At 36.5% G+C, this 27071-nt stretch overlaps 4 protein-coding genes across 9 annotated transcripts; 3 read left to right on the top strand and 1 right to left on the bottom strand.

Annotated features, from left to right (window-relative positions):
* Positions 1 to 52: 52 nt before the first annotated feature.
* Positions 53 to 5604, top strand: vps36 (vacuolar protein sorting 36 homolog). Its single transcript, XM_055044022.1, has 14 exons — positions 53 to 203; positions 417 to 485; positions 823 to 893; positions 1181 to 1295; positions 1413 to 1502; positions 1899 to 1985; positions 2289 to 2321; positions 3195 to 3272; positions 3434 to 3568; positions 3671 to 3736; positions 3858 to 3922; positions 4721 to 4805; positions 4914 to 4990; positions 5120 to 5604. Exons 1-14 carry the CDS (start codon positions 108 to 110, stop codon positions 5199 to 5201), a joined length of 1149 nt encoding a protein of 382 aa, XP_054899997.1. The 5' UTR covers positions 53 to 107; the 3' UTR covers positions 5202 to 5604.
* A 1994-nt stretch (positions 5605 to 7598) lies between these two features.
* Positions 7599 to 14003, top strand: LOC129368506 (thrombospondin type-1 domain-containing protein 1). 2 transcript variants are annotated; one of them, XM_055043514.1, is made up of 8 exons: positions 7599 to 7679; positions 8940 to 9056; positions 9782 to 10176; positions 10288 to 10924; positions 11389 to 11550; positions 12095 to 12506; positions 12604 to 13123; positions 13234 to 14003. In XM_055043514.1, exons 2-8 carry the CDS (start codon positions 9005 to 9007, stop codon positions 13882 to 13884), a joined length of 2829 nt encoding a protein of 942 aa, XP_054899489.1. In that variant the 5' UTR covers positions 7599 to 7679; positions 8940 to 9004; the 3' UTR covers positions 13885 to 14003. The 2 variants fall into 2 exon arrangements, with proteins under 2 accessions (XP_054899489.1, XP_054899488.1); XM_055043513.1 differs by lacking the exon at positions 7599 to 7679 and having other exon boundaries at positions 8838 to 9056.
* A 248-nt stretch (positions 14004 to 14251) lies between these two features.
* On the bottom strand, positions 14252 to 17662 carry fgl1b (fibrinogen like 1B). The gene is made up of 9 exons (XM_055043520.1): positions 17491 to 17662; positions 17329 to 17412; positions 16935 to 17187; positions 16309 to 16468; positions 16098 to 16195; positions 15309 to 15397; positions 15087 to 15212; positions 14926 to 14990; positions 14252 to 14829 (listed from the first exon to the last, which is right to left on the bottom strand). The coding sequence occupies exons 1-9, from the start codon at positions 17524 to 17526 to the stop codon at positions 14649 to 14651; spliced, it is 1092 nt and encodes a 363-aa protein (XP_054899495.1). The 5' UTR covers positions 17527 to 17662; the 3' UTR covers positions 14252 to 14648.
* An 879-nt stretch (positions 17663 to 18541) lies between these two features.
* On the top strand, positions 18542 to 26271 carry tpte (transmembrane phosphatase with tensin homology). Of its 5 annotated transcripts, XM_055043516.1 has the most exons (20): positions 18542 to 18655; positions 18885 to 18933; positions 19170 to 19317; positions 20766 to 20846; positions 20959 to 21006; positions 21098 to 21253; positions 21643 to 21762; positions 22065 to 22164; positions 22266 to 22329; positions 23351 to 23415; positions 23509 to 23569; positions 23647 to 23728; positions 23918 to 24006; positions 24104 to 24165; positions 24262 to 24342; positions 25074 to 25179; positions 25266 to 25363; positions 25441 to 25536; positions 25622 to 25692; positions 25785 to 26271. In XM_055043516.1, exons 3-20 carry the CDS (start codon positions 19274 to 19276, stop codon positions 25888 to 25890), a joined length of 1530 nt encoding a protein of 509 aa, XP_054899491.1. In that variant the 5' UTR covers positions 18542 to 18655; positions 18885 to 18933; positions 19170 to 19273; the 3' UTR covers positions 25891 to 26271. The 5 variants fall into 5 exon arrangements, with proteins under 5 accessions (XP_054899491.1, XP_054899492.1, XP_054899490.1 ...); XM_055043517.1 differs by lacking the exon at positions 18542 to 18655 and having other exon boundaries at positions 18799 to 18933; positions 19175 to 19317; XM_055043515.1 differs by lacking the exons at positions 18542 to 18655; positions 18885 to 18933 and adding an exon at positions 18943 to 19027.
* Positions 26272 to 27071: the final 800 nt, after the last annotated feature.

Genomic DNA, 27071 nt, shown 5'->3' with positions numbered 1-27071 from the left:
ATTCTATGCAGGCGACTTTTAAACAGCTTACAGGAAGTAAATACAGAACGGGTGTTTGCAAAGGAGCAATATATTGTTTTTGGTCTTTTCCTTCCTAGAAGAAAAAAATGGACCGGTTTTCGTGGTCAAATGGGCTTTTAGAAATAAACGAAACTTTAGTGATACAGCAGAGAGGTGTCAGACTGTATGACGGTGATGATAAGGTAACGTTTTGTCATTTATTAGGAGCTTTTGTATTGCTACCAAAACAGACGCAAAATTCTGGAAAAAATTATGTAAATTAGATTGTAGTGAGTCCAGGCTCTGTTCATTATACATACAAGCATTGGGGAAAAAAACGTCTATAAAACTGTTCATACTCGAAACATGTTAAGATTATTTCTATAATGAAAAATTGCTTTCTGTATTACGACCAGGCAAAATTGGATGTTGGAGTTGCCTTGTTGAGTACACATCGGTTGATCTGGAGGGACGGAAAGAATCACGTAAGGACATTTTAAAAACAAATAAAGCAAAGGTTATTCATGTTCATCTTAAATTGATCTTTGTCTCAAAAATGAGCCATAAAATAACAGTTTACACATGCACCTTTGTTTGCGGATATGAGATGTGCAGTTATTGTGCTTTTACTTGTGGTAGACTCCTTTGCCATGTAACTTCCAACATGAAACCAAAACGTTGGTCAACATTCACCCTAAATTAAAATACTTTCATTTACTTGCTTTAACGTTTTAGGTGATTGTTTTATAACTCATTGTAGTTAAGTACTTTTCGATGATTTCTCAAATTATGACTTGTACATTTCTTTTTTCCATTTGTCAGGACTGCTGCATGGCCATGCCCCTGTCTCAGATTATTTTCTTTGAAGAGCAGGCTGGAGGAATAGGAAAGAGGTACACAGAAGTTGGATAGTTAGCTAGTTTACTGTAACAACTGTTCCCATTGTTATAGTAAGGTATAATAATACTTTTGGCCTTATCCCTAGCCTTAATTTAATGACTGAGAGACCCTTGAGGAGTGGTAGGGGCAATGTCATTATGAAAAAAATACAAAAATAGATTGAAGACAGTGATTAAAAGATTATCATTAATCATTAATAATATATCCTGTTTCAGTAGTGTCACACAACTTAAATCTATTCACAAAAGCAATGACTAATTGTTTTATTTGTGCCTTTAAGTGCAAAAATAGTAATCCACCTGCATCCATCACCTGGCAACAAGGAGCCTGGTCCATACCAGAACAGCAAGTACTCTTTCATCAAGCTGTCTTTTAAAGAACATGGGCAGATTGAGGTATTCCCACATGCACACAGTTTTCAGAACTCATTCTTTTTTAATCTTTGCACTTTCTTCTTGATTTTCTATTCTTGATTCCCTGACTGGAACTGACGCCATACCATTTAATTGCAGTTTTACAGGAGACTGACAGAAGAGATTACCCAGAAAAGGTGGGAGAATACGCCAGTTTCACAACCCATCTCAACAGGAACTGGACCTCAGGTTAGAATCTGAACAAACAACATCCTTCTGAATTTATCTTAATCACAACCCTGTTCCAGACTGCAAGATAAAAGCTAGGGGATCGTCCTGCTGCAAATTTATGGCTTTAAAGATTCAATCAGATATTTGTGACCAGTTTAAAAGACTACCACTGGGTGGCAGTGTTTTTAAAAATTGTTTTATGTTAGTTGAGCTAATTAAACATATATTTTTTAAAACAAACTTAGATTAGTCATTTTCCAGTAAAGTTAAATAAAATCCACCATTTTCCCTTAACATTTTAAAATACAGGGAGTTTTCTCTGCTGTTATGTTTCTTTGTCTTTGATTATAGTTATCGGCTGTTGAATTTACTGTTTAACTGTGTGCGCTTTTCTTTCCCTTTGTGGTCATGTAGACAGGAAGGACACGCGCAGTGGGAATTGTTGGCATTGAAAGGAAGATAGAGGAGAAGAGGAAAGAAACAGACAAGAACATTTCTGAGGTAATCTCTGAAAACAAAAAAGAAAAAAGCAAAGGAATGACGGTATTGAGATTCTATATTTTCAGCTGATTTCTCTCAGAAGACAGAAATGAAATCCTGACATCATATAATATATAATGCCATTTACATAATATCAAAGCTACTAAAGGCAATGATATGGAGGAATTGCAATTTAAAAGCTAACATGAAAGTTGCATTTTAACTGTCTTGTAGTCATGAATAGAGTATTCTGTAAAATATTTGTATTTTATTATGAAATCTTGTAAACATCTGAAGCTTCAACAGATTTTCATGTGTGTTTAGGCCTTTGAGGACCTCAGTAAGCTTATGGTGAAGGTAAGGAAGCTTTTGTTGTGTTTTCCTGCATATATATAATGGAAGTTATCTGCAAGTACCTTGCAAAAGTAATCATACCCCTTGAATTTAAAATCTGTCAATGTATTTTATTAGAATTTTATAGAACAAAAATAATTGTGACAATTTTTACAAATGAAAATGTTTCATGCATTTGATTTCAGCCATCCTGAGTAAATAGTTTGTAAAAGCATCTTTTGAGGCAATGGCAGGGTATGTCTTTATCAGTTTTGCACATTTAGAGAGTGTGTAGTCATTTTTAGGGGACTTTTTTTCTGTGAAATATCTGGGCTATTTAACTAAATTTACCATACTATTATCATATTTCATCATGTGAATGATGTGTTCATAGTTACATTTATTGTCAGTTTTTCTTCTTGCCTGAAGATATTATCTGACCACAGTACCTTCTTCCACATGTTTGTTATGTTCCCTATGTAGCTTGTAGCAAACTGGAAAAGGGGCATCATATGACTCTTTCCAAATCCTTCTTTTTAAGCTTCAAAAACCCTGACATGTCCAGCATATTATACTAATTAGATCGCCTCTGAAAGCAGTTGTTGCTGTGTACTTTATTAAGAGGTATTCGATTAAAGGGGGCTAAATGCATGTGTATGCACATTAGCATGTATCATTTTTCTTTCTCCTGCATGGGGGTAAAAACTCCTTTGTGTTGGTTACAATCCTGTTATGTCTTAATAAAACACATTTTTGGTTAGATGACACATTTTGAAGAGGTTAAAGGGGTAGGAATACTTTTGATGTGCATATTTTCAGTGACAAGTGAAAAGACTGCATATTCTTGATCAATATCAAACTCCAGTGTGATATCCTAAATGACTCTCTTACTGGCAGGCCAAAGAGATGGTGGAGTTGTCCAGATCTATTGCAAACAAGATTAAAGACAAACAGGGAGATATAACAGAGGATGAGGTAAGAATACCAGCAACAACATCAGATACAGTAACACTCTTAAAAATTAAAGTTTTTGCCTTTGTTTTTCAAATTTACTTAAATATGAATCAGATACCGTATTACTTCTCGGATGCTCACAGCAACATTTTTTGAATCTGCAGTTATGTTTCTTTTCATAGACAATTCGTTTTAAGTCTTACCTCTTGAGCATGGGCATTGCTAACCCTGTTACGAGGGAAACACATGGATCTGGTACTCATTATCATATGCAGCTAGCTAAGCAACTGGGAGACATGCTGCAGGCTCCTCTAGAGGTGGGTGTCTCATCTGTCTGTTACACAAGAATAAAACAAATTCAAGTTTTATTCTTGCGAGTCTTGCATAAATTTCATACTCTCTCTATGCTGCCATCTCAGGAGCGTGGCGGTATGATGGCTCTCACAGAGGTGTATTGTCTCATCAACCGTGCCAGGGGGATGGAGGTGATGCTCACATGTTGATCGTGTCAGCTGATACTTCATGTGACATAAGTTGGCAATTTGTACAGTTATACCCCAGACAAACATCTATACTTACGTTTTTTTTCTTTTCTTTTTCCCCCAGCTTTTATCTCCTGAAGATTTGCTACACGCCTGCAAAATGTTTGAGTCCTTGAAACTACCCTTGAGGTGAGTTTGACTTGTTTGTATTGCATTGTTTGAATTATCTGTGTGCGTTACATTCCTTTAGATGCTGAGCAGGTTAAGTTTTTAGCATAGCACGAAGCTGACCAGGCTCTTCCTGCCTGGCTTCCTGTTGTGAGAACGTCTGTCCAGGCTTCCGCAGCTGTCATTTCCTTTTACTTCCTGTGTTTCTTTTTCTTTTTTTTCTTTTTTTTCTTTTTTTAAAATAACAAAAGCCAAGTTTTCCCATATTGGTTTTGGGTAACTGGTCCTTGTGAATCTAAACTTTGCATTTCAATAAAGTGTAACTTCTATCAGAAGAAGTTACCTCTATGCAAATTACTGGGATTTGACAGAGGACTTGTGAAGTTAAGGAAGATAAAACATGGGTTTCAAAATTGTTATCTTCTTGAGTCATAGTGTGAAATCCATATGTTAAAAGCCTCTTTTAATCTGATGTCTTGAAATGAAACCAAAGGATATTTTTGTGTCATTAACTTCTTTTTGTTGTTCTTGTTTCAGTTGTTGCCATGTTTTATATGTTTAGATCAGATGCCTTAATTCTGTATATCAGTCCTGATCAATCACTTCTTTTCAACTTGTTATAAGATGATCCACGTTTTCCCACATCCAGTTGCACTGATTAATAAACAGTGGCTTTCTTGCATATTTTATGTGTATATTTGTTATGTATTGATGTCTGTATTTGTTTTAGCTTTGCTCTCAATGCCTGACCGATTTCTTTGCTTTCCGCTCTCACTGAAGGAAGTTTTTTTGTTTGTTTGTTTTTTGTCTTGTGTGTAGACTGCGTGTGTTTGACAGCGGTGTGATGGTGGTCCAGCTGCAGTCTCACAGTGAAGAGGAAATGATAGCCTCAGCTTTGGACAATGTGAGTTTCAACCTTTCAACATCATATTGTAGCTTGTTCCACTATCTACTAAATATTTGAGGTATTTACCCTTATTCTTTGTCATTGTGATTTGTGATTTAATTTCAGGTGACAGAAAAAGGCTCCCTGACAGCAGAGGAGTTTGCAAAGCTCTTGGGTCTTTCTGTTCTTCTGTCTAAGGAGCGGTAAGCTAACATGAAATAGTCATCATCTATGTCTTATGTTTGACAGTCGATAGTTTTTAAAAACATTTTTCTCTCAGTTTTGCACATTTGCTCTTTTTTATATGTGTTCTGTGTGCTTTTCATTCTCAGGTTGCTGCTTGCCGAGAAGATGGGCCACCTTTGTAGGGATGACTCTGTTGAGGGTTTAAGATTTTACCCAAACTGTTTTTGATCTGTTTAAATAAATGTTAAGAATACAGGATGAACATAAAAAACTATATACATGATGAAGTCTGTCTGGTGATGACACTTGGCTGTTGGGTCCTCTTTGTTGCTTTTTTTGTTGTTGTTTTTTAAGAATACCTAATCTGTGAGGCAAAGTTCTTGTCTTAATTATTGTTTTTCTAAATCACTTCTAAATACTGTATATAAGGAAAAGATTTTACATTATTTTACAGAAGTACTTTATGCTTTCTGTTTATTTGATGTATGTTTTCCACTTTCTTGTCTTTGTGATTTACCTGCAGGCTTATTTCAAGCTAGCACACTGTTATGAAACTCTTGCAGCCTCTAGTATCTTGATCCATTGTTCCAAAGTAAACCACACATTTTTATAATAAATTGTTGGAAACTTCTGCTGTTGTCCTATTTGTTGAACAATGTGCAAGCATTTCTGGATGTGCAGCATTTCAACGAACCATGTTACTTGACTTCGTCTTTGATATTTTGTCTTTCAGTCTTGTCTATCAGAAGAAGTTACTTCTGTTCCATCATTTTCATTACAGGTCATAATTTAATAAAACTGTAAAATGTTCTTCCAATTTGGCTTGTTTCCTAGAAAACGGGTCAGTTTGAAATGACCTCTGTCAAGATATTTCTGTATTTACCCCTTATGACTTGTAATTAAACAGACTTGTGACTAAACATAAATCAAAGCATTTTATTATCTAGCAGTGGAAGCTGCCATTTTACAATATGTCCTACATCAACTTACAGCAGAGAAACTAATACATTTGTAAAATAGGAGGATTTAGTAATGCTTACCAGTCAATTGCCATATCATTTTTTGATCTGTGTGGAGCTTTTGGAACTTAGAATCAGATCACTCTTTGTCCCTGCTGTGAACTGAGCTGATCAGTAAACTGTTTCATCCCCAGAGAAGCTTCCTGTTTTGTTTTTTTTTCTTCCCCTGCACTCACTGAAGGAAAAATGAAGGTCGGTGAAACTGATTAGATTAGCTTGCCATGTGGTTCACTTATTGATAATAGTTGAGCTCAATTCATTCAGGAAATCTGGCTTGAGGCAAGTAGGTCAATACAAATTTGTTTAAATATTAAGATATTGCTTGTTCTGCTTTATCAGTGCAAGGTGGACTGATAGAACTATTCTGTGATATGACAAATGTAATGTAATTTTCTTACTATTTATTACTTGTCAAAATGCATATGCAGAATTTGACAGAATAAGACTTTTATTGAAATGTTTTGCTACTTTGACCACTTATGTGCTACACATGCCTTAAATATTTTTTAGCATTGGCCATTGCTTTCTTGAACAGGAGGTTTTCTGTTTTTATGTGAAATACTGAGCCATTCTAGTTTTATTTTAGAGGAAGGCAAAACGATGAGAACAACTTTCAAATCAATGGATTTTGTGTATGTTGAAGAGTGTGAAGGTTAGGGAAAATTTTAATGGGACATTGACTCTAGATATATTCAGATATATTGGGACTTTTTCCATCTCCAGGGTTTTAAATCAATCATGCATCATCTCTCAAGTTGTTGATTCACTTTTATGAAAAAAACAAATAAATAAATGCATAGATTTTTTTTAAAGCATTGTATATAACAATTGTATATATGGTCAAATAAGTGGCATATTTGATAAGCAGGGGAACAGCTGTTTTAGTTAGTCTGCTAGTATCAGCTCTATGCTAGTTGTAAATGCATTCTTCCATATCTTTGTGACATTGTTTGAAGTCTTTTTAGTATAGTTGGTGAATAGATTCAGAAATTATGCTTCCTCTGGCAAAGTTTTGCCATTTCACTTTAATTTCTCTATTTCTCTGGTGATAAACTACACAACACCTTTTGCCCATAAAGATGATCTAATAGATAACTGGCAGGGCTGTTCCTGGTATGATTGCAGATGTTTGGACTGAAGGGAAGATTAGTATCTCACAAGCCATCTTTTAAACTATTTAATGTATTGATTGAAACTATGAAATTGTTAAATGATGAAATAACTACACAATGTGTTCACATTTTGAGAAATATCTAAGTGTAGCTATTTATAAACTGACCTGTGAATACATTTGTTTATTTATTTCAATTTCATGGCACTTATCCTTATCCTATAATAGTTTATTTAAATAAGTTGGATCGTGGCACTATAGTCTCATTATCCAGTAATGATCCGTTATCAACATTATATTTCAAGTACGGATGGACGGAAGTTAAGGACAGTAATTGGTTTTATTTTTAATAGAAATAAAATCCCGGGAAACATCAAACCAATGCGGTCTGCTAACTATCGAGTGGCTACGGGCAGATGGCACGCGCTCTTCAGCTCAAACGCTCTCGGGCTTCAGTATCGCTGGATGTCGGAGAAACGTTTTGTCAGGCTGAAAGGAAACATTATTTAACCGCAGTCCCTGCTGTACGTAAGAAACTGTAACGAAATTATGTGTAGGCTTTCACAAACAAGACATGTAAGTACAACAATATTACTTAGTTTCGAGCACTACGTACTATGTTTACAAGAGCTCACGCGTAATAGTATGACTTACATTTATAAATAAGCGATTATTTCTGTTTAAAAGAAATAAAGCTGCATAACGCAGTCTGACTAAAAAAAGCTCCTGGAATTCAATGTGTGTCGGCTAAATATATATATTTTTTTATTAATGTTGTACCTTTTGTTCTGTTTCCATAAGAAAAACTAAACGTTTTTTGAAGAAAAAAAAAACTTTAATATTGCAGTACTAGACTTAATCCTCTAATATCTTTTAGTCCGTGTTTTTGTTTTTCTCACAACACCCAAGTTGCAAGTATAATCACGTGCAGTAAAAGTGAACTTACAGCTATTGTTTTATACTTTTATTTGTAAATTTATTTTTGTATGAGTATCTTTTTAATTTTTTTGGTAGTACTTTTGCCTGAGAGTTTACTCCATTGTCTGAACAGACTCCACCTGCTCTTTTAATTGATTAAAAAGTGCACTTAAGAATATCAATAAAGGAATCTCAACTAACTGTACAGATGTCATAGTACTATGAGCTTATATGGCATTTAAACTATTTTTAAAAGACAGCGGTTACCAAAGATTAGCAAAAATATAGATTTAGTATTTTTTTATATAGTTCCACATAATTTGTTACTCAGTGAAAGTGCCCCGTTGAATTCTGCTAAAACATGTTTTTTTTCTTTCTGCTATTATCATACAAAATGATGCATTCTGTAATACCATAATTTAGGGCTGCACCATGTGATGGTGATAATATCGATAAATATTGCAATGACAATATCAGTTTTGATATATATCTGCTTTCTTTCCTTTCAATCTGTGTTTCCAATTATATGTGACATTTATTTTTGTCTGGGGCTTAAAATGACCACCTGTGCCTGAGATAAATTACTTTATTTAAGCAATAGAGCGCACAAATCAAAAATGTGTGCAGTGACCCGTAAATAGAACTATGGTCTTAGTTTTGAACAAAGCCCTCCAAAACAACTTAAGCTAGGTTGTGACGACAACTCCTTATTCCCATTGCTAGTTTAAAAGGAAGAGGAGGACCAACCTAAAGAACCAGAAAACTGGTGTTTGTTGTTTCATACTATGAGCTTCCTGTTTTCCATAGCTCAGTAGAAAGAAAACCCCTATTCAATGTCTTTTTCTATGTCAGATTGGAGCCTTTGTGAATGGTTGTGGTTTTTTTTAAACAATTACATTTTTGATCTGTGATTGATAGATGTGAACAATGGTTGAGTAAGACTGTCATGTGGTGTGGAAGTAAGAAGAGAAACAGACATCGGAATGCCACAGGCTGTCTTGCTGCTGCCCTTCCTTCTTGTGCTCATAGGATATGGTGAGTGTCACAAAGACTTTCATCTTTATTATAGTGTTTATTTGAAAATGCAGGGGTCTTTTTGTCTAAAATGCAAAGGATCTAAATATCATAGTACAAATGTTCAGTCCCTCAGTCTATCATTCAATAAAGTGAAAAGATATGCTGAACTGGACAAAAAAAAGTTGTGCAGATGAATTGATGCACTGCAAAGAAGAGTCAGCTTCTGCCTGCTCCATCTTTATTCGATTGAAAGATACTAAGTAAGAATGTTTATTTATTTTTTATGAAACTTTCTAACATTTGCTAGCTTGAATTGATTAGATATAGGTTTGCTATTTCCATTTTTTTGTAGATGTAAAAGTTGATGGCATAATCCAAATGTTCCCTTATCTTGCTCTTGCCCTTGCTCTTTGTAGGCATTCATCAATGCACAAGGACCTCTAACAGTGTAACCAAACTTCAGAATGATGATTCTACTGTATTTTGTAGATATTTTTGATGTTATTGTTGTTGTTGTTCTGGGGTTTGACGCTTTTTATTAACTCCTTCAAACATATTTCTTGCTGTTGTGACCAACTGGTTAATTCTTTTTCTCATCTGATGAAAACATTTTTGGTTTGTCCATTTGAATCTTATAGAATATTTTTATATTTAGAATGCAAAGTTCAGTTATTTTACCAACAATGCAGGGGTACAGAGAATAATTCTCAATATCTTTTTCTTTGCTTTTTTTTCATTTTCAGCTTTTGCAGGGCTCAGTATTTGGCCCTCTTTCCATGAGGCCCTTAGCAATGGGAGTGTATTTGTGGACTTTAGCACAAAATCAAATAACAACACCGTCACCAACATGAGCCTCTCTCTGGTCAACATGGAAACCAATACTTCAGTTCTTTCCCGGACCCTCCCCAGCAACCAGCTGGTTGGTAGGGAGGAGTTTGATTGTTCCTGCTTCCTGCATGCAGGAACTTTCCGGTTCCTGCTGAGGCAGACAAGCATCACCACTGTTTTTCATGCTAACAGAACAGATGTCAGCAGCACAGAAAATTCAGCCTCCTGGTGGAGCTCTGAACTGCAAGTACAGTGGCCCACTTTTCATATTTCTGTGGAGAAAGCAGGAAACCACTCTGAATATTTTCAGGTAAAACAAACAGAAATTTAGTGCATCAAGCAATTTTTTTGCCTTTTTACTGTTGTACAGTCAGAAAAAAAACAATAATTTGCATTCTTCTCTTTTGTTGGTTATTCACAGGTTGTGTTATCCACTAATGAATACTTTCAGGCTTGCTCCAGAGGCACTGACTCTGCCCTCTTCTTAGAAGTGAGTTATATGGAGTACAACCAGATCGGACGAAGTACCATTGACAAAGTTCGTGCTCAAACACGGAAACCAATCAAGCCGCTTCGTTCGCAGAGTGTTGAGCTGCCCTGTGCTTTCCCGTTCACTGAGAGAGACTTCTTAAGAGTGGCTCTGCGATCCCCTCACACAGTACAAGAAGTGAAGGGCTTTGTTCCTCTCTATCTGTCCCGTATTTTCTCCTACAAACTACTGGTGGAAAATGCCAATGCTTATAAAAGTGGTTGCATGGGCACAATGACTGTTAAGATGATATCCCCACCTTGCACTCATGTCAATGGGAAAATACTGCTGTATAATGCAGGCCTCGCAAGGGGGGGTGATTTAACTTCACTGTCGATGGAGTTTAGACCAGAGGAACAATCTTCTTCTGTGCTTGCATCTAATTGGCTGACACAAGGGGAGAATAAGACTGAATTCAACTGCTCTGTTTTTTACCCAGGAAGAAATAAGTATTGCTTCCACTTTGTTTTCAACTTCAGTCAATCCCCTAGTCCAGCACAGACGTGTCTGGTGGTTTACAGAAGAGCAGGTGAGATTTAGTTGAATGATTTTGTTGCCTTATGAAATATAAGTAACCAATTCTCTCTTTTTTTGTAGATCTACAGTGTCAGCAGAAGGCAAATATATATTTAGCAAATATTTAGCTCAGCTCAAAACTAAGCTGTCATTCTAAAACTTTGTAATCACCTTAAATGTAAAAATAGACGTTTTCCATCCAGTTTGACTGATTATAAGATACGTTAAAAATATATATATATGCAAATTAATCTTATGATGGCGAAATCTGATAGAAACGTAGGACAAACAAATTATGGTTAGATTTAGACGGAAAGGTGGTTTTAAAAAAATACTGACTTAATTTGTGTTGGTTGAGCACATAAAACCCAAATAACATACATTAAGGATTATGTTTGCAACATGACAAAAGGCAGAGGAGGCTAAGAGGTATAATATCATAATTACAGTATATGTGTGTTTAATTTTGCGTTGCAGAGTCTTGGGGACCCTGGCACCCATGGAGTGTTTGCAGTGCGACCTGTGGAGAGGCAGTGAGGGAAAGGGTTCGAGAGTGTTTGCTGCCCTCTGGTGTGAGAGGCACGCAGTGCACTGGCATGATGAAAGAACAATCTCTATGCTCCCTGGAAGACTGTGATAGTAAGTGCTGTTAAATAAATGTTTTACACAAATATGTCTTCTCTAAGCAGTGGTTCTCATGTTTTCTATAATACCTTATTGGCAGAAAATTGCCTGAAACTATTTTAGTTACATTAAAGTTACATCTTCTATATTTTATTAGAGTTATCAAAACTGGAATCAAATTGAAAATACAAATACCAAATTAAAATAAGATTTCTCAGCTATGATGCAAAATTAAATTATATTGCCTGTAAGGTTTACATACTTTTAATTAATTATCTCAATAATTCATGAAAATACTTTTCACAAAAACATGAAATGCTGTGACTTGAGTAGATGAGCATGAAAAAGAAGCAAACATATGTTTATCTTTCATTTTTCTTTCTTATTTTTTTTTTTACTACTGTAGCAGTTATATAAAAAACATGTTTTATGTGTCCTGACCCCAACTTTGGTAACCGCTGTCCTGGAGGCCAGAGTGGTTATAGAGCTGAATTTAATATACTTGATTATATCCTTGTAACTAATTTAAATATTATGTTATTTTCCTTTTACTCCATAGTGTTATCTTCTCCATCTCCATCTCTTCCCTCTGTACTTGTGAGAGCTTCCCCGCTTGGTGGAAACATGATTGTGGTGTTGGGTATTTCCCTCTGCTTGGCAGTGATCATGGCAACAGTTGTGGTGACTGTGTGGAGAAAGCTTTGCCAAACCCCTCAGTGTAGCTCAGTTCACAGAGGCTCCATTCATTCCCCTGGTGGACGCAAACTTTCAGATGAGGCCTCCATCTGTGGCCATAGTCTCCCAAGGCCCAGCCTCTCTGATGGTCATTGCCCATCTGGGGCAGTCGTTTCCCAAAAAGAGAGACCCTCGCTCGGAGCGCAGCCTCTTTCACCACAGGCACTGAAATCACTTTCACAGGATCCAGAAAGACTATCTCCCACAGGTCAAAAGGTGCTGCCACCAATATTTGGGTATGTTTACATATTTTTTCTATCAATATTTTTTATCAGTGTTTAATTATGTTTGTCCCATCTAGCTTTAGTAAACAAGACACCATATTCTTTGTAGCTATCGTTTGGCTCAGCAGCAGCTGAAAGAGATGAAGAAACAAGGATTAAAAGAGGCCACACAGCTGTACCATGTCTCTTCAAGCCCTGTCCATGATACTGTGGTAGAGACCTGCGCTTCACCCACCACCTCACCAATTCCTTCACCTACTGAGTTTGCTTGTTCTGCCCTTCCCTTGGGTTTTCAGGACAATGTCAACCACAGCCATTTTTGTACATCGACTCCCTTATCTGGGACATTGGGGGTCACATCAGACAGACTGAGTCCAAGGGTGGAGATAGTTTTGGGTCCTCCTTCTGTCTCTGGAAGGAGCTCTAAATGGCGTGACCGCACAGCTGACTGGGTGGAGATGGTGGAGAGGAGCAAGATGCCCAGTCTTAAGAGAGAAGGAGATGAAGTATCGGCAAATAGTTTCCACAAGAATCCAAACTTCAGACGAACCTCCAGTTTTAGTGACACCAAACTGCTTTCGACTTCTTCAGCTCAGTCCACGCAGTTCAGAGAAAGGAGCATGACCCAGGTCGTCCACCCATCTTTATTACTTTTTACCTCAAATTTATCCAGTTTATGTACTTTAAAATATATTGACTCAAGATCAATAAAGATGTGATTCCACATTGTCCTTTTCAGGTGGGATCGCGGACGCTTCCAGAAGGAAGTTCTTGGACCAAAGGAAGATGGGAGAGACAGCCTCACCCATCTTATCCCATTCCAGAACACAGAGTCTCAGACTGGAGTACTACCAAGCCTCAGAGTAATGAGCAGTGGAAGATTTGGATGGGGACAGCACATAATAGTCAAGTCAAGCACACTGGAACAAACACTAACAATATTTCAATATCTGAGAAAAATGCTAAAGACTTTAGTGGCAGAGGTGAAAGAAAGAGGCTTGCAGACCCTGAAGACATAGGTGGAGAGTTGGTCTCAGGGATTGGCGGTCCATCCCTTACACATCCTTGGTCTCATGAGGTGAAACAGCTGGGTGTAGACCGAGCTGAGCGGGCTGAGCAGAACTGGAACCGCCGTGGCCCATCACCTATCCAAAGGAACATCCTGGCCCGGAAACTGAAAGAGGCTCAGTCCTGCTCTGGAGCCAAAGGACGCCAGCGCAGCTCCAGCTTTAATGTCTCACCATCTGATCGAAGGAAAGATTGGTGCAACTCTCTGCCAATGTCTAGAGACCAGAGCAGCAGCGGTGGCTCCCCGTATAGGCTAAGTGAGGCGGAACAAAGGATGCTGGACTTGGATCTTTCCCCAGATTTTGTACAGGAGAAGCAGTAGAAAGTCAGTTATTTTTACAATATTTTGTTAACAATTTTTATATGTTAAAAGAACAAATAGAACAACTAACTCTTTGACATTTATAATGCATTATACTTTTAATATTTCCATGGTATAATGAACACGTTCACCCTTCTGCAAGGTTAAACACCAGTTAGATTGGTGATAGATTTCAAAATGCAATAAAAAAAAGGTTTATATCAACTGTAAATCTACAGTTTCAACAATGCTGTGAAGTCTCAATGCTTATTACAGTAACAATTGGGGTGTGTTCTGTTGTTCAGGCAGGGATTGTGTATTCTAATTTGTACATATGCAGTATCAAACTGCAATTGTGTTCAACAATTGACACAGTGCCTTTGATTGGGATTAACAGGGCTGAAGACAAATACATTTTCAAATTTATAAATTTTTGAGAACATATCCTTTTCTTCAATTTTCTAAGTATGTTATAATTAGTGTCTTCATCACATAAAATCACATTGAAATACATAAAGTATGGGGTTTTAACATAAAATGTGAAAAAAGTTGAGGGGCATGAACTATTTTGCAAGAGTAGGAACACTGGTGAAATGATAAAGTTAAAATGCTGTTTGTTTAAAAATCTGGCAATTTTACATTCTCAGAAATGCTCCCTGGAAAAAAATATATATGTTTTGTTGATTTTAGCTATAATTTGATGTTAAAGCAAAGGAATTAATTAAAATACAAATCTTAAAAAAAAGACATTGTTTTCTTTCACTTTTGACAGAAGTCTAAGATTTTTAAATGTCCCCTGCTCCACTTCCTGCAATGTCCAAAAAAACCAGGGGGCGCACCTTCATAGTGGTGTGTCTAAGAGAGTACCAGAGGCCTTTCCAAGTCCCCCACACCACACCATTGTCATACTCAGCCTTGTATTGCCCCCTCCGATAGAACTTGCCATTGAGGTTGGCAGCATGACACCTGCAGATAGAAGGCAGTTTACAAACTTAAATGAACAGTGCAAGATATATATCTTTTGAGACACATTTCTATGTGAATAGAAACAGAAGAAAATACCTGTTGAACCACCAACCAGCCTGATTCTCTTTGGCACAGCTTCCCTGAAGGAAGCGGTCATTATCCTGAAAATAACAGTTATCATCAACATGATTTGTGCACCATAAAAAATACAATCAGTAGCACTTGAAAGCCTAAGACCAGGAGTGCAGATGACTGACCTGATCTCCAGTGCTGAACTGCATCCCACTAACGCAGGAAGACCACTGCTCCACCATTCCTCCACCACCAGTCAGAGCATCACCAGCTTTTCCACTGTACTGCCCATACTGGAGACGATACTTATCCTGGAGGGAGAATTTGTAAAAGGTTTAGTTATATTGCTCTCGGTTTATAGTGTTTCTCCAGAAAGTATAGTTACATAACAATGCTTTTGTGATTACAGCTTCATCTGTGATCCTGAAGTTCTCATAAAATGCAAAACTTCTCTTTCCATCCCAATCCATGAGATCAATCTTCACCAGATTTTTATCTGCAGGGAGACAAAATGGGGAAATTAAAAAAACAGTAGGCATTTATGGGATTACAGTGGATCTCAAAAGTGTAGATAACCCTGCCATACCTCAAAGTTTGTGTGACTTAAAACAAATGATGTTTTAAAAAATATGTTCACACTAAAATGTGCAGGTAGTGTGTATAATTCACTAGAAAGAATAATCTTTTAAGGAAAAAAAAAAGAAAACTGAAATAAGAAAGTTACAATAACCTGGCAGCATGGAGGTGCACACTCTTAAGCCCTAGATTAATGCTGTCACAATTTTGCCTCAAAGAAGCACATAGCTAAAGTGACTTATGGCCTACCAATCATGACTGCTAAAGAAGAACAATACTTACCAAGGTTTATACACATGATACTTTATTTAGCTAATTTACATACCCACTTTGCAAGCCCTAAACCTCTAATTTAATCTTAGAAATACTTGCGTGCACACAAGTGTACACACTTATGCAACTAGGTCATTGCAGCTTCTCTTTTTGTTTTGTATTTTTCCCTGAAGAAATTGGTTTGTGTCAGCTGTATAGTAAAAGATAAATCTCATGTGAAAGATGTTTTTTTATATTCTTTATGAAGTTTAATTTTATTTTTACATCACAAAAGCTTGTGTCTCAACAGAAGTGTATAAAAATCTGAGAATCACTGTGTCAATAACAAAATTACCATTGTTTCTAACCTTCTGACAGTAGAGCATTCATGTGCTCATTCCCCAACCAAAACTCATCATTCCACAGTTTGAATTCTCCAAAACCATCTCTGTAGTCCACCCAGTCTCTAAAAGAAGGATTGAATTGATATTTTACTTCCAACAGCTCTGCTGCCTGTAAAGGTTTTCTTCTTTTGCAACATAAGAATATCAGCTATTTATCTGGTAAGGTAAATAGTACCTGTTAAAGTCAACTTTTCCATGCCGACGCCTCTGAAACACTGTCCATCCTCCTCCGTCCTCCATATCACAATAGACTAAAAACGGCTCCTGGTTTAACTTGGGTCTGATGCGGTAAAAGCCGCTTGGTGATCTCAACCTATCATAAAGTTCGGAGCAGTCTAGGAAAACAAGATTGAAAAGATTTTAATTTAATGATGAACATGAATAGATAAAAACAATTTTAAAAAATCTTTATTTTGTAAAATATTGTAACAAAGGAAAGAAAACAAGTACAAGTGCAAAACAAGTGTAACTTAAAGAACATATTCAATAAAATAGATATTGGTTAGTCAGTTATAAAAGTATAATTTTTCATGTCATTTCGTTTGTTTCTGTGTGCTGTAGTTAATTATTTTTTTCATATGTTTAGAATCGAGTAATATAACTATGGTTAAAAAATTCAGTTTTATGTGAACTGTAAAAATCGATTACTATTAATAATAGTAAGAATTATTATTTATAATAATAAAGAAAGTAACAAGTTCATTAAAAGAAAGATTGAGTAAATTTAGTAAAAATAAATTTTTAATTATTTCATATGTTCTAGTAAAATATTGTGATAACTGATATTAATTCCTTTCTTACCTTTGTCATGGACAATCAAATTTCCAGCTGGAGGAATTGGTTTCATCATGTTGTTTTCCAAGGTGTTGTTTTGGTTTGCATTGGGTGCCAGGTCAGTCTGAGGTTTGCTGCCGGATTCAGCAAACACAAGCGGTTTGAAGTATCTATACATTTGGAGATGCTCAGTCATCCAAGTTGTTATCAGCAATTTATTCTCTAGTTTCCTTATGTTAGTCTTGAGAGTTGCAGCCTCTGGTCCGCATGGATCAGTTTCCTGAAATAAGAAATTTTACAGTTAGAAATTACAAATGTTTTCAAGATGCAGACATTTGTCTATTTGGTTGTTGGTTCATAGAATTGTTTATGGTCAGAAAAGGAGGTATATCCCTTCTGGGAAATGATGTGAAGTACTCACGAAAAGCTGCCCAGGAGCTGCTATGGCTGAGCAGACCAGATGCAGTAGCAGCACTGCTATGGTATTCACCAATAACACGCTTGTCTGAGAAAAATTACAAATTATTGACCACATCTAACACATTCACACACTTTTTATGAAACAAAACTTCTTCAAGCCTACCTTCATTTCACAGCACTTCCCTTTTGTTTTGTCCATACCATATGTTCTTTCATCTCTGAAACATGTCAGTCTTATTTATAGGCTGGGCTGGTTCTGCATGGAACACATTAGGTGAAACAGACCTGAACATTCCTGACAAATGCTGGACTTGGATCAGCTTGATTTTCTTTTTTTTTTTTTTTTTCTTTTCGTTTTGTTACTCAAAAATGGCAGTGGTTCGAAGTCCTGCCTAATCCGAGAATTCATCATGTCCTATTGGACATGAAGTACGGAAAATTCTTCACATTCTGTTCCAGGAAGGGAGTTTTTTTTTTTTAACATCAAGCAGGTATCCAATTAAAATACAGTCATGATTGTTACACTTTGGGATGTAATAGCAAAAAACAATTCAGTCTTAGAACAGTGTTATTTCAAATTCTGCACATATAAGGAACATTACCATAAAAAACATTAAAAAGTCATTGGAAATACACACACAAAATGAATGTGACCCATTGGAGCTTTTAAAATCACATTGTTCTCATTGTTGTTTACTTGTGTGAAAATCTGCAGGTTAAAAGCACACTGCAGCCCACATGTATTGAAAAGCAATTTTTTTCCTAAATAGGATTTCTGTGACAATTTCAGATCAGCCACGAGAGTGCTCTCTACTGCCACACTCCGTTGAGTTTAATTCAGTGGTCAGACATTTTACCTGCAAGTAAAAGTCCTCTTAAAGCCGCGGTGTTACTTTTAAAAATACATATTTATATTTTTCCCATTTTTTTTCAAACTTTCACCATTTTGTGACTGTATAATATGAGTCAGTAACCTGTGCAATGCACACATTTGGTTTCAAATGCATGTAGCCTAATCTTTTTATTTTGTTTAGAATGCAAAAAAGTATTATTTTTAGTAATACAAAACTATGTGGAAAAATAGCACAACAAGAGTGTTTAAGTTTTAGTTTTAATGCACTCTAATGTTTTATTTTGTTTTCCTTTGCAAATACTACCCACGTGTTTGCATTCAGCTGAAGAAGAAAACGAGGAATCCTGAAAAGATGAGCATGAAAAATCTCCGTGCATGTGTTTGGGAATGCACTTAATTAGAACCAGATGTGCAGAGAGCAGGGAGAAGCGGGAGGATTGTGGTCTATTTGATGACCTACTTCTTGAAGTTTCAGGTGGTGTAAATAGCTTTGTACGGTTGATTTATGGTCAAGTTCAGTCTGTTTAACGAAAAAGTAAGCAGAGGGGGATAGATGACTCATAACAGACAAAGGGGCTGAACTTTTTTTTTTGTGAAGTCCAGGAAGTCAGAAACTACAAGGCTTGCAAAAAATGATGAGGGATAGTGGGTGAAAAAAAATCTGCCTTGTTAACCTTTGAACTGTCTTTTTTTGTGCTCACAAGAAGTCACAAGACGAACTGTCGTATAATTTCACGGATGACTCTCCTAACGGTAAGCAAGCAGTGCAGTTCAGCTTGTGTTTAAGGGTTTAATCTGCTGTCTAAGTGTTGGCATTTAAAGTCAAAGGTTGGGTGCTGAACAAGTGGTGGGTACAGATTTTAATTTCCATTTTGCGTATCTGTTTGTTTTGGCATAAAAAAGACGACACTGACCGTCTTAATGCACCAGTGAATAAATAAATAGATGCGACGTAAATGAATGCGGTGCATATATTTGTTTTGTTTTAGAGCAGAAAGGAGCTGCTGGAACTGCGTTGCAGAAACCGTATTGAACCGTATTCAGCCCAAATCAGAAACTCCCCGGTCCAGACAACTCCAGAAACACATTCATCATGTCCGTCTACTTCAACCCAGGACCAGATGCAGAAGTGAATGGGTAAGAGAACATCATTTCTGCCGTATGCTCTTGATGGGTTCTTCTTTTTCTGATTTAAAGAAAAAGCACAAGGTGTGACTGTGGTTAACTGGCAGGTGCAAAAACAAAATCAGAAAGCGACCCATATCCTTAACCCAAAGTGATATTTGTTGAATCTGTCATTGTCTAACATTAATGAAAAGGGACGGTTTAAAAAATGAAGCTCCCCTGTCTCCATCACTAATTAGAAACAATGAGAGCCGCGCTGAACCCCGTCCTCGTCATCCCTCTGCTCTCTGCTACAGCTTTTAGTTTCATCAGATCCTGTCATGAATCCTCAAGCTAGTTAGCATAACCACCGATGACAGCCGATAAACGGTTTTCCTGCAAACATTAGCAGATTTAGCAGTGAATACGTGAAGTTCAGTGTCAGTTTTATTCCTCTTGGCTCTGGTTGGTTGAATAGGCGCATTTCTACAGACCACAATGATAAGTTCACGGCATTAATAAGTAGCTCAGGGAGGAGGAGGCAGAGATCTAGATTTTCACCCATTATCTGTCTCACAATGTGGTCATGACAGTTTAAACAAAGATATAGAAGCCATATCTTTATAAAAGTTATTACAGTGATTTTTTTTCTTTTTCCTGATGATCAGTTATTGACGTAGGATTTATGGTCATATTGCTCTGGTTACCGTAATGCTAACCGGCAGCATTAGCTGCTCCAGGTAAATACCAATATTTCTCTTTTTTTTATTTTAACATTGATGCTGTTGCTTTTATAATGTTCATGTTTGGTGTAGATCATGTTTGGTGTAGATCATGTTTGGTGTAGATCATGTTTTGTTTAGATCATGGCCATCTAGCAGTGGCTTGAAGGCCATTTTGATGTGGGACCGGCAAGTCTCTTATGTGTTTCAGATTTATCACCATTCATTTGTCATATTTTGCTGAGTTTTTCTGATTGCCAGATAAATCTGGGGGGTTTGCTTGGTTTTGTGGTTTTAGCAAAACCTGAATAAGTCCTTTTGATTTGGGAGTTATGTTAGTAGCTGATTCAGTATTAACTGTTGACACCAATTTAAGAAGTAAATTATTTATATTTTGCAAGCTACAACATACTTAATCTTTTTTTTTTTTTTTTTTTTTTTTTTTTACTTTTAGCTTATTTAACTCTTTATTTTTGCTGTATCAATGATGTTGTATTATTGTGGAATTTCAGTCATTTGAATCTTTCTACTGTATGACTAAGATTTTGTTTTCACCAATCAGACACAATGGTCTGTAAAGTAGGTATTGATACTCTTAAAAGTGTGGAGAGGTGCCAATTAATATAAAACTAAACCTGTGTGTTCAAAAAGTTTTAGTACATGTGATGTAAAATTTCTTGATTATACAGTAGCTCTGTCTTTCAACTTCAGACTTTTTCAGACTTTATTTATTCATATTTTTTTCTTTCTGTTTGTCAGAAATATTACAAAGATGGAAGACGCTAAAGTAGAGATTGATGATGGAAAGGAGAAGAGTTTGGAGTCAGACACAATGTACCAGTAAGTAATTTGCAGCATTCTGAAAATTAGAGGTCAGATTTGCACAGAATTACATTTCATGAAAATCCTGCTTCCCCTCCCTCCCCCCCTCTTCCCACTCCTTGTTTTATAGGAAGATTCGGAAACTAATCACTCCATTTATTATGTCCTTTGGGTTTCGGTGAGTTATTTTGCTGTGAATTGTAATGAATGTTTCCCTGCATTCTTGTTGAATGAAGTGCTAATCTTTCCCAAATTGTGTTTTTCGTCAGTGTATTTGGAATGATCCTGATTATTGTGGACATTGTTCTCGTCATTGTGGACTTCGCGCTGCAAAATGACGCAGCGTCTAATATTATAGAAGTTGTGTCACTCACCATCTCCTTCTTCTTTCTTGGTGATGTTCTCCTGCGTGTCTATGTGGAAGGGTGAGAAGAAAAGCATTAGAATTAACCTTTGTCTTACAATGATGGACTCATTATCAGAATCAGTTACTTGGGACTACCTTGTCTATATGAATGACTTCATGAAAACGTTCATCATTAAAGTGCTTTTCTATGAATGTGGGAACTGAGAATGTTCAAGAGTGATGCAAGCTTTCCCAACCTCCTGTGTCAGCAGAACAGAGGGTTGAGCTGTTGAGCAGGAAATTGTGAAGAGGAAACTGTAAAGGAAATGTGTGGCATGTCTTGGGCTGATTCTTTGGAATACTAGTGCAGAGTCACTCAGTAAATCCAGTCCGTTTTATCAACAAACAACTCAAATGTATAACTTATGCTTTTTTGTTGACTATTAATCTCTTTTGGGTCTCTTTTAGCTACAAACTTTACTTCAGCTCGAACTTGAACATCATGGATGCGTGTGTTGTCGTCAGCACGCTGATTGTCACCATGGTCTATACTTTCACTGACCTTTCAGGGCCCAGTCTTATTCCCAGGTGGGTGTTAGCTGTTTTGCACCTAAAATATTGTTTAAAAAAAAACTAAAAATTGACTATTTTTTTTGTCAATTTGTCCGCATTATAAACAAGTGGAAGTCATCGTTTCATGTCCTAAAAATGCAAGATTAGTATTTTACTGTTTTTAAGTTAAATGTATTGGATATGACACAATTTTGTTTACATTGATTTTTATCTTCCTAGAAAGCATTTTTAATTGCATAAGGACGCAGGATAAAAGAAGCTTGCCATTTGTCAGTGTGAGAAAAAATGTCATATTGTTCTAAATCCTTCTTTGACAGGGCTCTGACATTCTTGCGCTTCTTGAGAATAATCATCTTGGTGAGAATTTTCAGACTGGCATCTCAGAAGAAAGAGCTGGAGAAGGTCACTAGAAGGATGGTATGTTTTCTGAAAGCCAGAAAAGAAATAAATGACACTTGCATACTGACTCTATGTCGATAACTTGTATTTAGCCTTCAGACAATATTCTTTTCATTCAGATATCAGAGAACAAGAGACGTTATCAGAGGGATGGATTTGATCTTGATCTTACCTACGTCACAGGTATGAGTGATGTATGTTTCAGAAATGTGTATTGGGCGACTGTGGTTGTGTGGCAGAGTTGTCGTCTTGTAATCAGAAGGTTGTAGGTTCGATTCCAGCTTCATCCTGCCATATGTCGATGTGCCTCTGGGCAAGGCACTTAACCCCAAATTGCCTACCGGTCTGCGTATTGGTGTATGAATGAATGGGTGAATGTGACTCTAGTGTAAAGCGCTTTGAGTGGTCAAAATGACTGGAAAAGCGCTATATAAGTTCAGTTCATTTACCATTAAACTTGTATTGCATGCTTTTTTTATTTTTCCAAATATACAGTAATTGAAAAAAAATACTTCACATTCCATGAAATATTTAGTTAATTGCTGAGGTTTAATCATCTTTTTTATATATGTAGAAAGGAAACCAAATTTATTGCACTTAATTGCACAAAAAAAACCTTGTCAACCATAAGGCATTCAGAGGCCAGTATAATTCTCAGAAACGTTAGTCTAACCAGGAAAAATAGGAAAGCACTCCGTTTAACTATTGACAGCAAAATAAACCATAAAGACAAAAGAATGTCCTCACCACACCTACTATTGCACTCTAGATGTCACCAAAGATGCTAATTAGTGTTGAAATGTGCTTACACTAACTCCAGAGTTAATCTGGGCAATGCACATATCCACAGAGTTAGTTATTGAGAAATCTAGTCTTGAAAAAGGTTGTGCATTCTTTGAACATTAGTCCCCTAATTTTTGCATAGGTTCTCTCTGGCAAACTATTGTTTGGCCTTCGTGTTTTTATTCCTTAGACGTTTAAAGATTGACCTTGTACGACCCCTTCACAATTAAACCTGTGGTGTCTTTTTGTGACTCATCAATATGCCCTTTCATATTCAATATAGCAAGAGCCTGCTGTAGGTATTTTCTAATATATAAAATATATTAGAAAAACATGCAGCTTACCATGAGGTGTGTTAATTTGTTCATGTGAACTTTGGAAGAAAATTTCAGGTGAAACACTTTGTTGCCCATCTCTCTAGATCGTGTCATTGCTATGTCTTTCCCCTCCTCTGGGAAACAGGCCTTTTACAGGAACCCAATCCATGTAAGTAAAATGATCATGAACAAAACTTTTGAAATACAGTAAATAAGTCCTTCGTCACAGTGTATGCTCAGCATAAAAAAAATGTTTCTGCAGGAGGTTGCGAGGTTCCTAGACACTAAACACGGAGGGCACTATAAAGTTTACAACCTATGCAGTGAGTTGGACTGTGCACTCATCTCATTTGGCATTTCTTCTTTATGAACCCTGTCAAGTGATACTTACTGTTTTCAGGTGAAAAAGGGTACGACCCCAAGTTCTTCCACTACAAAGTTGAACGGATTTTTATTGATGACCACAATGTTCCCACCTTAACGTACGTAATTTTCAGTTTGATATTTGTGTTGTAGGCTTTCTTTGATATTGATCTCATCTTGTAAGTGTTCGCACACTCAAGGTACCTTTATAAAGTAACGTCTCGTTGATAATCGTAGGAATGTATAGACTATTTTATGTTTAATAGCCTGGTAGTTTATCGTGGTTTCTTGCTATTGAATTTTACCAGAGACATGCTGAAATACACAGAAAGTGTCAGGAATTGGATGGCTGCTGATCCCAAAAATATTATTGCTATTCACTGCAAAGGAGGGAAAGGTGAAAAATGAATCCTACTTGTTTGACTATCTTGTTAGTTGTTAGTTGTGTCTTGAGTGTCTTTATATCAACCATTTGTCATACTGCTGTCCCACAGGACGCACTGGAACCCTGGTGTGCACATGGCTCATTGACAGTGACCAGTTTGAGAGTGCACAGGTTAGTTTCTGAATTGTTCAAAGCAGGGTTAATGAAGAAGATGAATATTTTAAATACAGAGCCACTTCCTGTTGTCTGTGTGCGTTTGTGCACCAGGACAGTCTGGAGTATTTTGGTGAGAGGAGGACAGACAAGACTCGGAGCTCCAAGTTTCAGGGAGTGGAGACTCCCTCGCAGGTGAGAAAAGCAAGAAATGTTTATCTGGTTCATTTATTTCAATTGAACTTTGTTTAAAAGGTTTTACTGAAATCTGGCCTTTTTGTTTCACGCCTGAATAACACCTCCTTGTGTTGGATGTAAGGAATGACAGATGAATATACATTTCCCATATTTGATTGTTTCAGATTACTTTTCTTCCTAATTTGGTGCTCACAACACATTACATTTTCTTCAGTTTATCTTTTTTATATGTTTAGAATTATTTGCAATACTTTTTTTCATAAGTAAAATAAGACATTTATAACCTGCCAGGTTACACATTTTCATCATTTAAAAATTTATACTTAAAACCACAAAATAGCACAAAAATCTGGCAGGTTTTGTTTTTGTTGAGCATGTCAAATTAGTAATGGGCTTCAAATAAATAAATGGCAATGATCTTCAGCTCACCAGTAGCATATTAAAAACAATTATTTTAATTTTATCAGAATCCACCACAATTCATTGTTGCATTACAAAAAAGTATTCAATTACGACAAGACATTTCTAAAGATTGAGGCAAGCAGCAGAATTCTCCAAGCCTAACTTATCTAGGTTATATAGAATAAAAATACTGAAAATAAGGTTTTAGACGTATTCTTTGTACAGAGTAGAGTGTGATGTATGGTGGATTTTTGTTGTTGTTGTTTTTCTTCCCAATCATTAAAAAAGCCCAAGTTGCTTAGGTATTTGTTCTGTCTGCACCACAGAGCCGCTATGTGGGGTACTATGAGATCATGAAGACCAAGTACAACCGAAATTTGCCTCCATCTAGAAGCCTGAGAATTAAAAGCATCCGGATTCACTCCATAGCAGGTAACTCAGCAAACCTAAGTTCACTTAGATCAACTGCTTCAACAGCCCAGGATTTCTAGTACATGTGTTTTCTTGTTCCTGCCCAGGTGTGGGTAAAGGGGATGGCAGTGATCTGAAAGTGAAAATAATGATGAAGAAAAAACTGGTCTTTCAGTGTGATTGCAGCACACAGGATAACTGCAAGGTGGGTCATTAGACTCATTTGGTTTGCATCATCATTTAACAGTTGTGTAACTTTACTTAATCTTGGTTGTTTTTCAGGTGTTTCCTGATGCAGGCAGCAACGCGGCAGTAATCAGCCTGCAGAATGGGCCTCTAGTTGAAGATGACGTGAAGGTTATGTTTGAATCAAGTGCGGTGAGTCCTTTTAGAACTTTAACCTACAAATGTTAAAAGTTGGTGTTTATCCTGACTGTTTCAGGGTTTTTTTTTTCTTTACCAGTCTCTTCCAAAAGGATATGAAGATGTTCCGTTCTACTTTTGGTTTAATACATCTTTTATAACAGAAAACAAGTAAGTTTCTTTAGCTTGAATAATAATATTTCTAAAGCCTTTACATTCTTCTCAGACCTTGGCAACAGCTGACCTTTTTTTTTTCTATTTAGGCTGTTTTTGTCCAGAGAAGAGCTGGATAACCCACATAAATCTAAAACCTGGAACATATACAAAGAGGACTTTGGTGTCACCATGTTCTTCTCAGATTCTGACTGAAGTAACTTTACAAAGAGGAACAAAAACATGTAATTTTGGAGAAAGCTGTGAAGAAGTTAATGCATTCAACACTAAAGTGTTTGCTATAATCTTCCAAATGCCCAGATCTTCCATTTAGATGATTTTTCTGATTAGCGCTGGATGCACCTGTGATTAAAATAACAAAGGTATTGCTCTGATGTATGTATGGCACTTAACTATGAAATGTTGGAACACTGATGATCGTATTTGGTCCCTAGTGAATCAAACTCTTTCCTGTACGTAACTTGTTTGGACAATGTTTTTCATTTACAACCTTTGTTTGTATTCAGTCTTTGGCTAGAACAAAGTTAAAGTTGGAAGTAATCAGTTTGCTTTTATTGAAGGCCTGCTTCTGAGAAAGTGACAAGCTCTACATATTAACAGAGCTAAATATATATGTATTTATGAATCAACCATACACATTTAAGCACCCTAGCATCAAAGCTCACATTGTGTATAGCACTCAAACACACCAAAGTCTCTAAGAAAAAAAACGGTTGAAGCTGTCAGACGAGTGGATATGCTAAAACTTCGCATAAACCTAATCTAGAACATGGGCTACATCTACCAGATACCTTTTAACATCCTCTAGAATCAGATGTTTTCACAAGTTATTGATGAAGGATTTGAGCATGGCTTGAAGTTTTAGCAATCAATTTTTATTAAAAACTAGATCTGCATCAAATTTGGAAATCAAACTTTCAGACTCAAGTGGAGAGGCACAAAATTCAAGCAACTTGTTTCTATGGTCAATGATCATATAAGCTATGCCATCTGCTGGTTTTCATCCACAATATATGTTAATTCCAAAATCAACCAGAACATTTTTTATTGTAGGGAACCAAATCATGAATGAGCCCATGAGAATTTCAGTGTGTTCAAGGGCATTCTTTAAATTTTGGTGATGACTCAGAATACAGATTGCTGGTTTGTACTTTTAAGATATTTAAAAGTAACCCCCTAAAACATGTAATTTTGGAGAAGGCTGTGAAGAGAAAAAGTTGATGCATTCAACACTAAAGTGTTTGCTATAATCTTCCAAATGCCCAGATCTTCCATTTAGATGATTTTTCTGATTAGCGCTGGATGCACCTGTGATTAAAATAATCATTATGTTTGACCCTTTGAAGTAAATATGGAGGTATTGCATTGTCAACACA

This window comes from Poeciliopsis prolifica, unplaced genomic scaffold (assembly GCF_027474105.1).
Source record: "Poeciliopsis prolifica strain line A6 unplaced genomic scaffold, Auburn_PproV2 SCAFFOLD019, whole genome shotgun sequence".
Taxonomy (NCBI): Eukaryota; Metazoa; Chordata; class Actinopteri; order Cyprinodontiformes; family Poeciliidae; genus Poeciliopsis; species Poeciliopsis prolifica.
The sequence above is the reverse complement of the archived record's forward strand: the minus strand, read 5'-3'. Positions and strand labels throughout refer to the sequence as shown.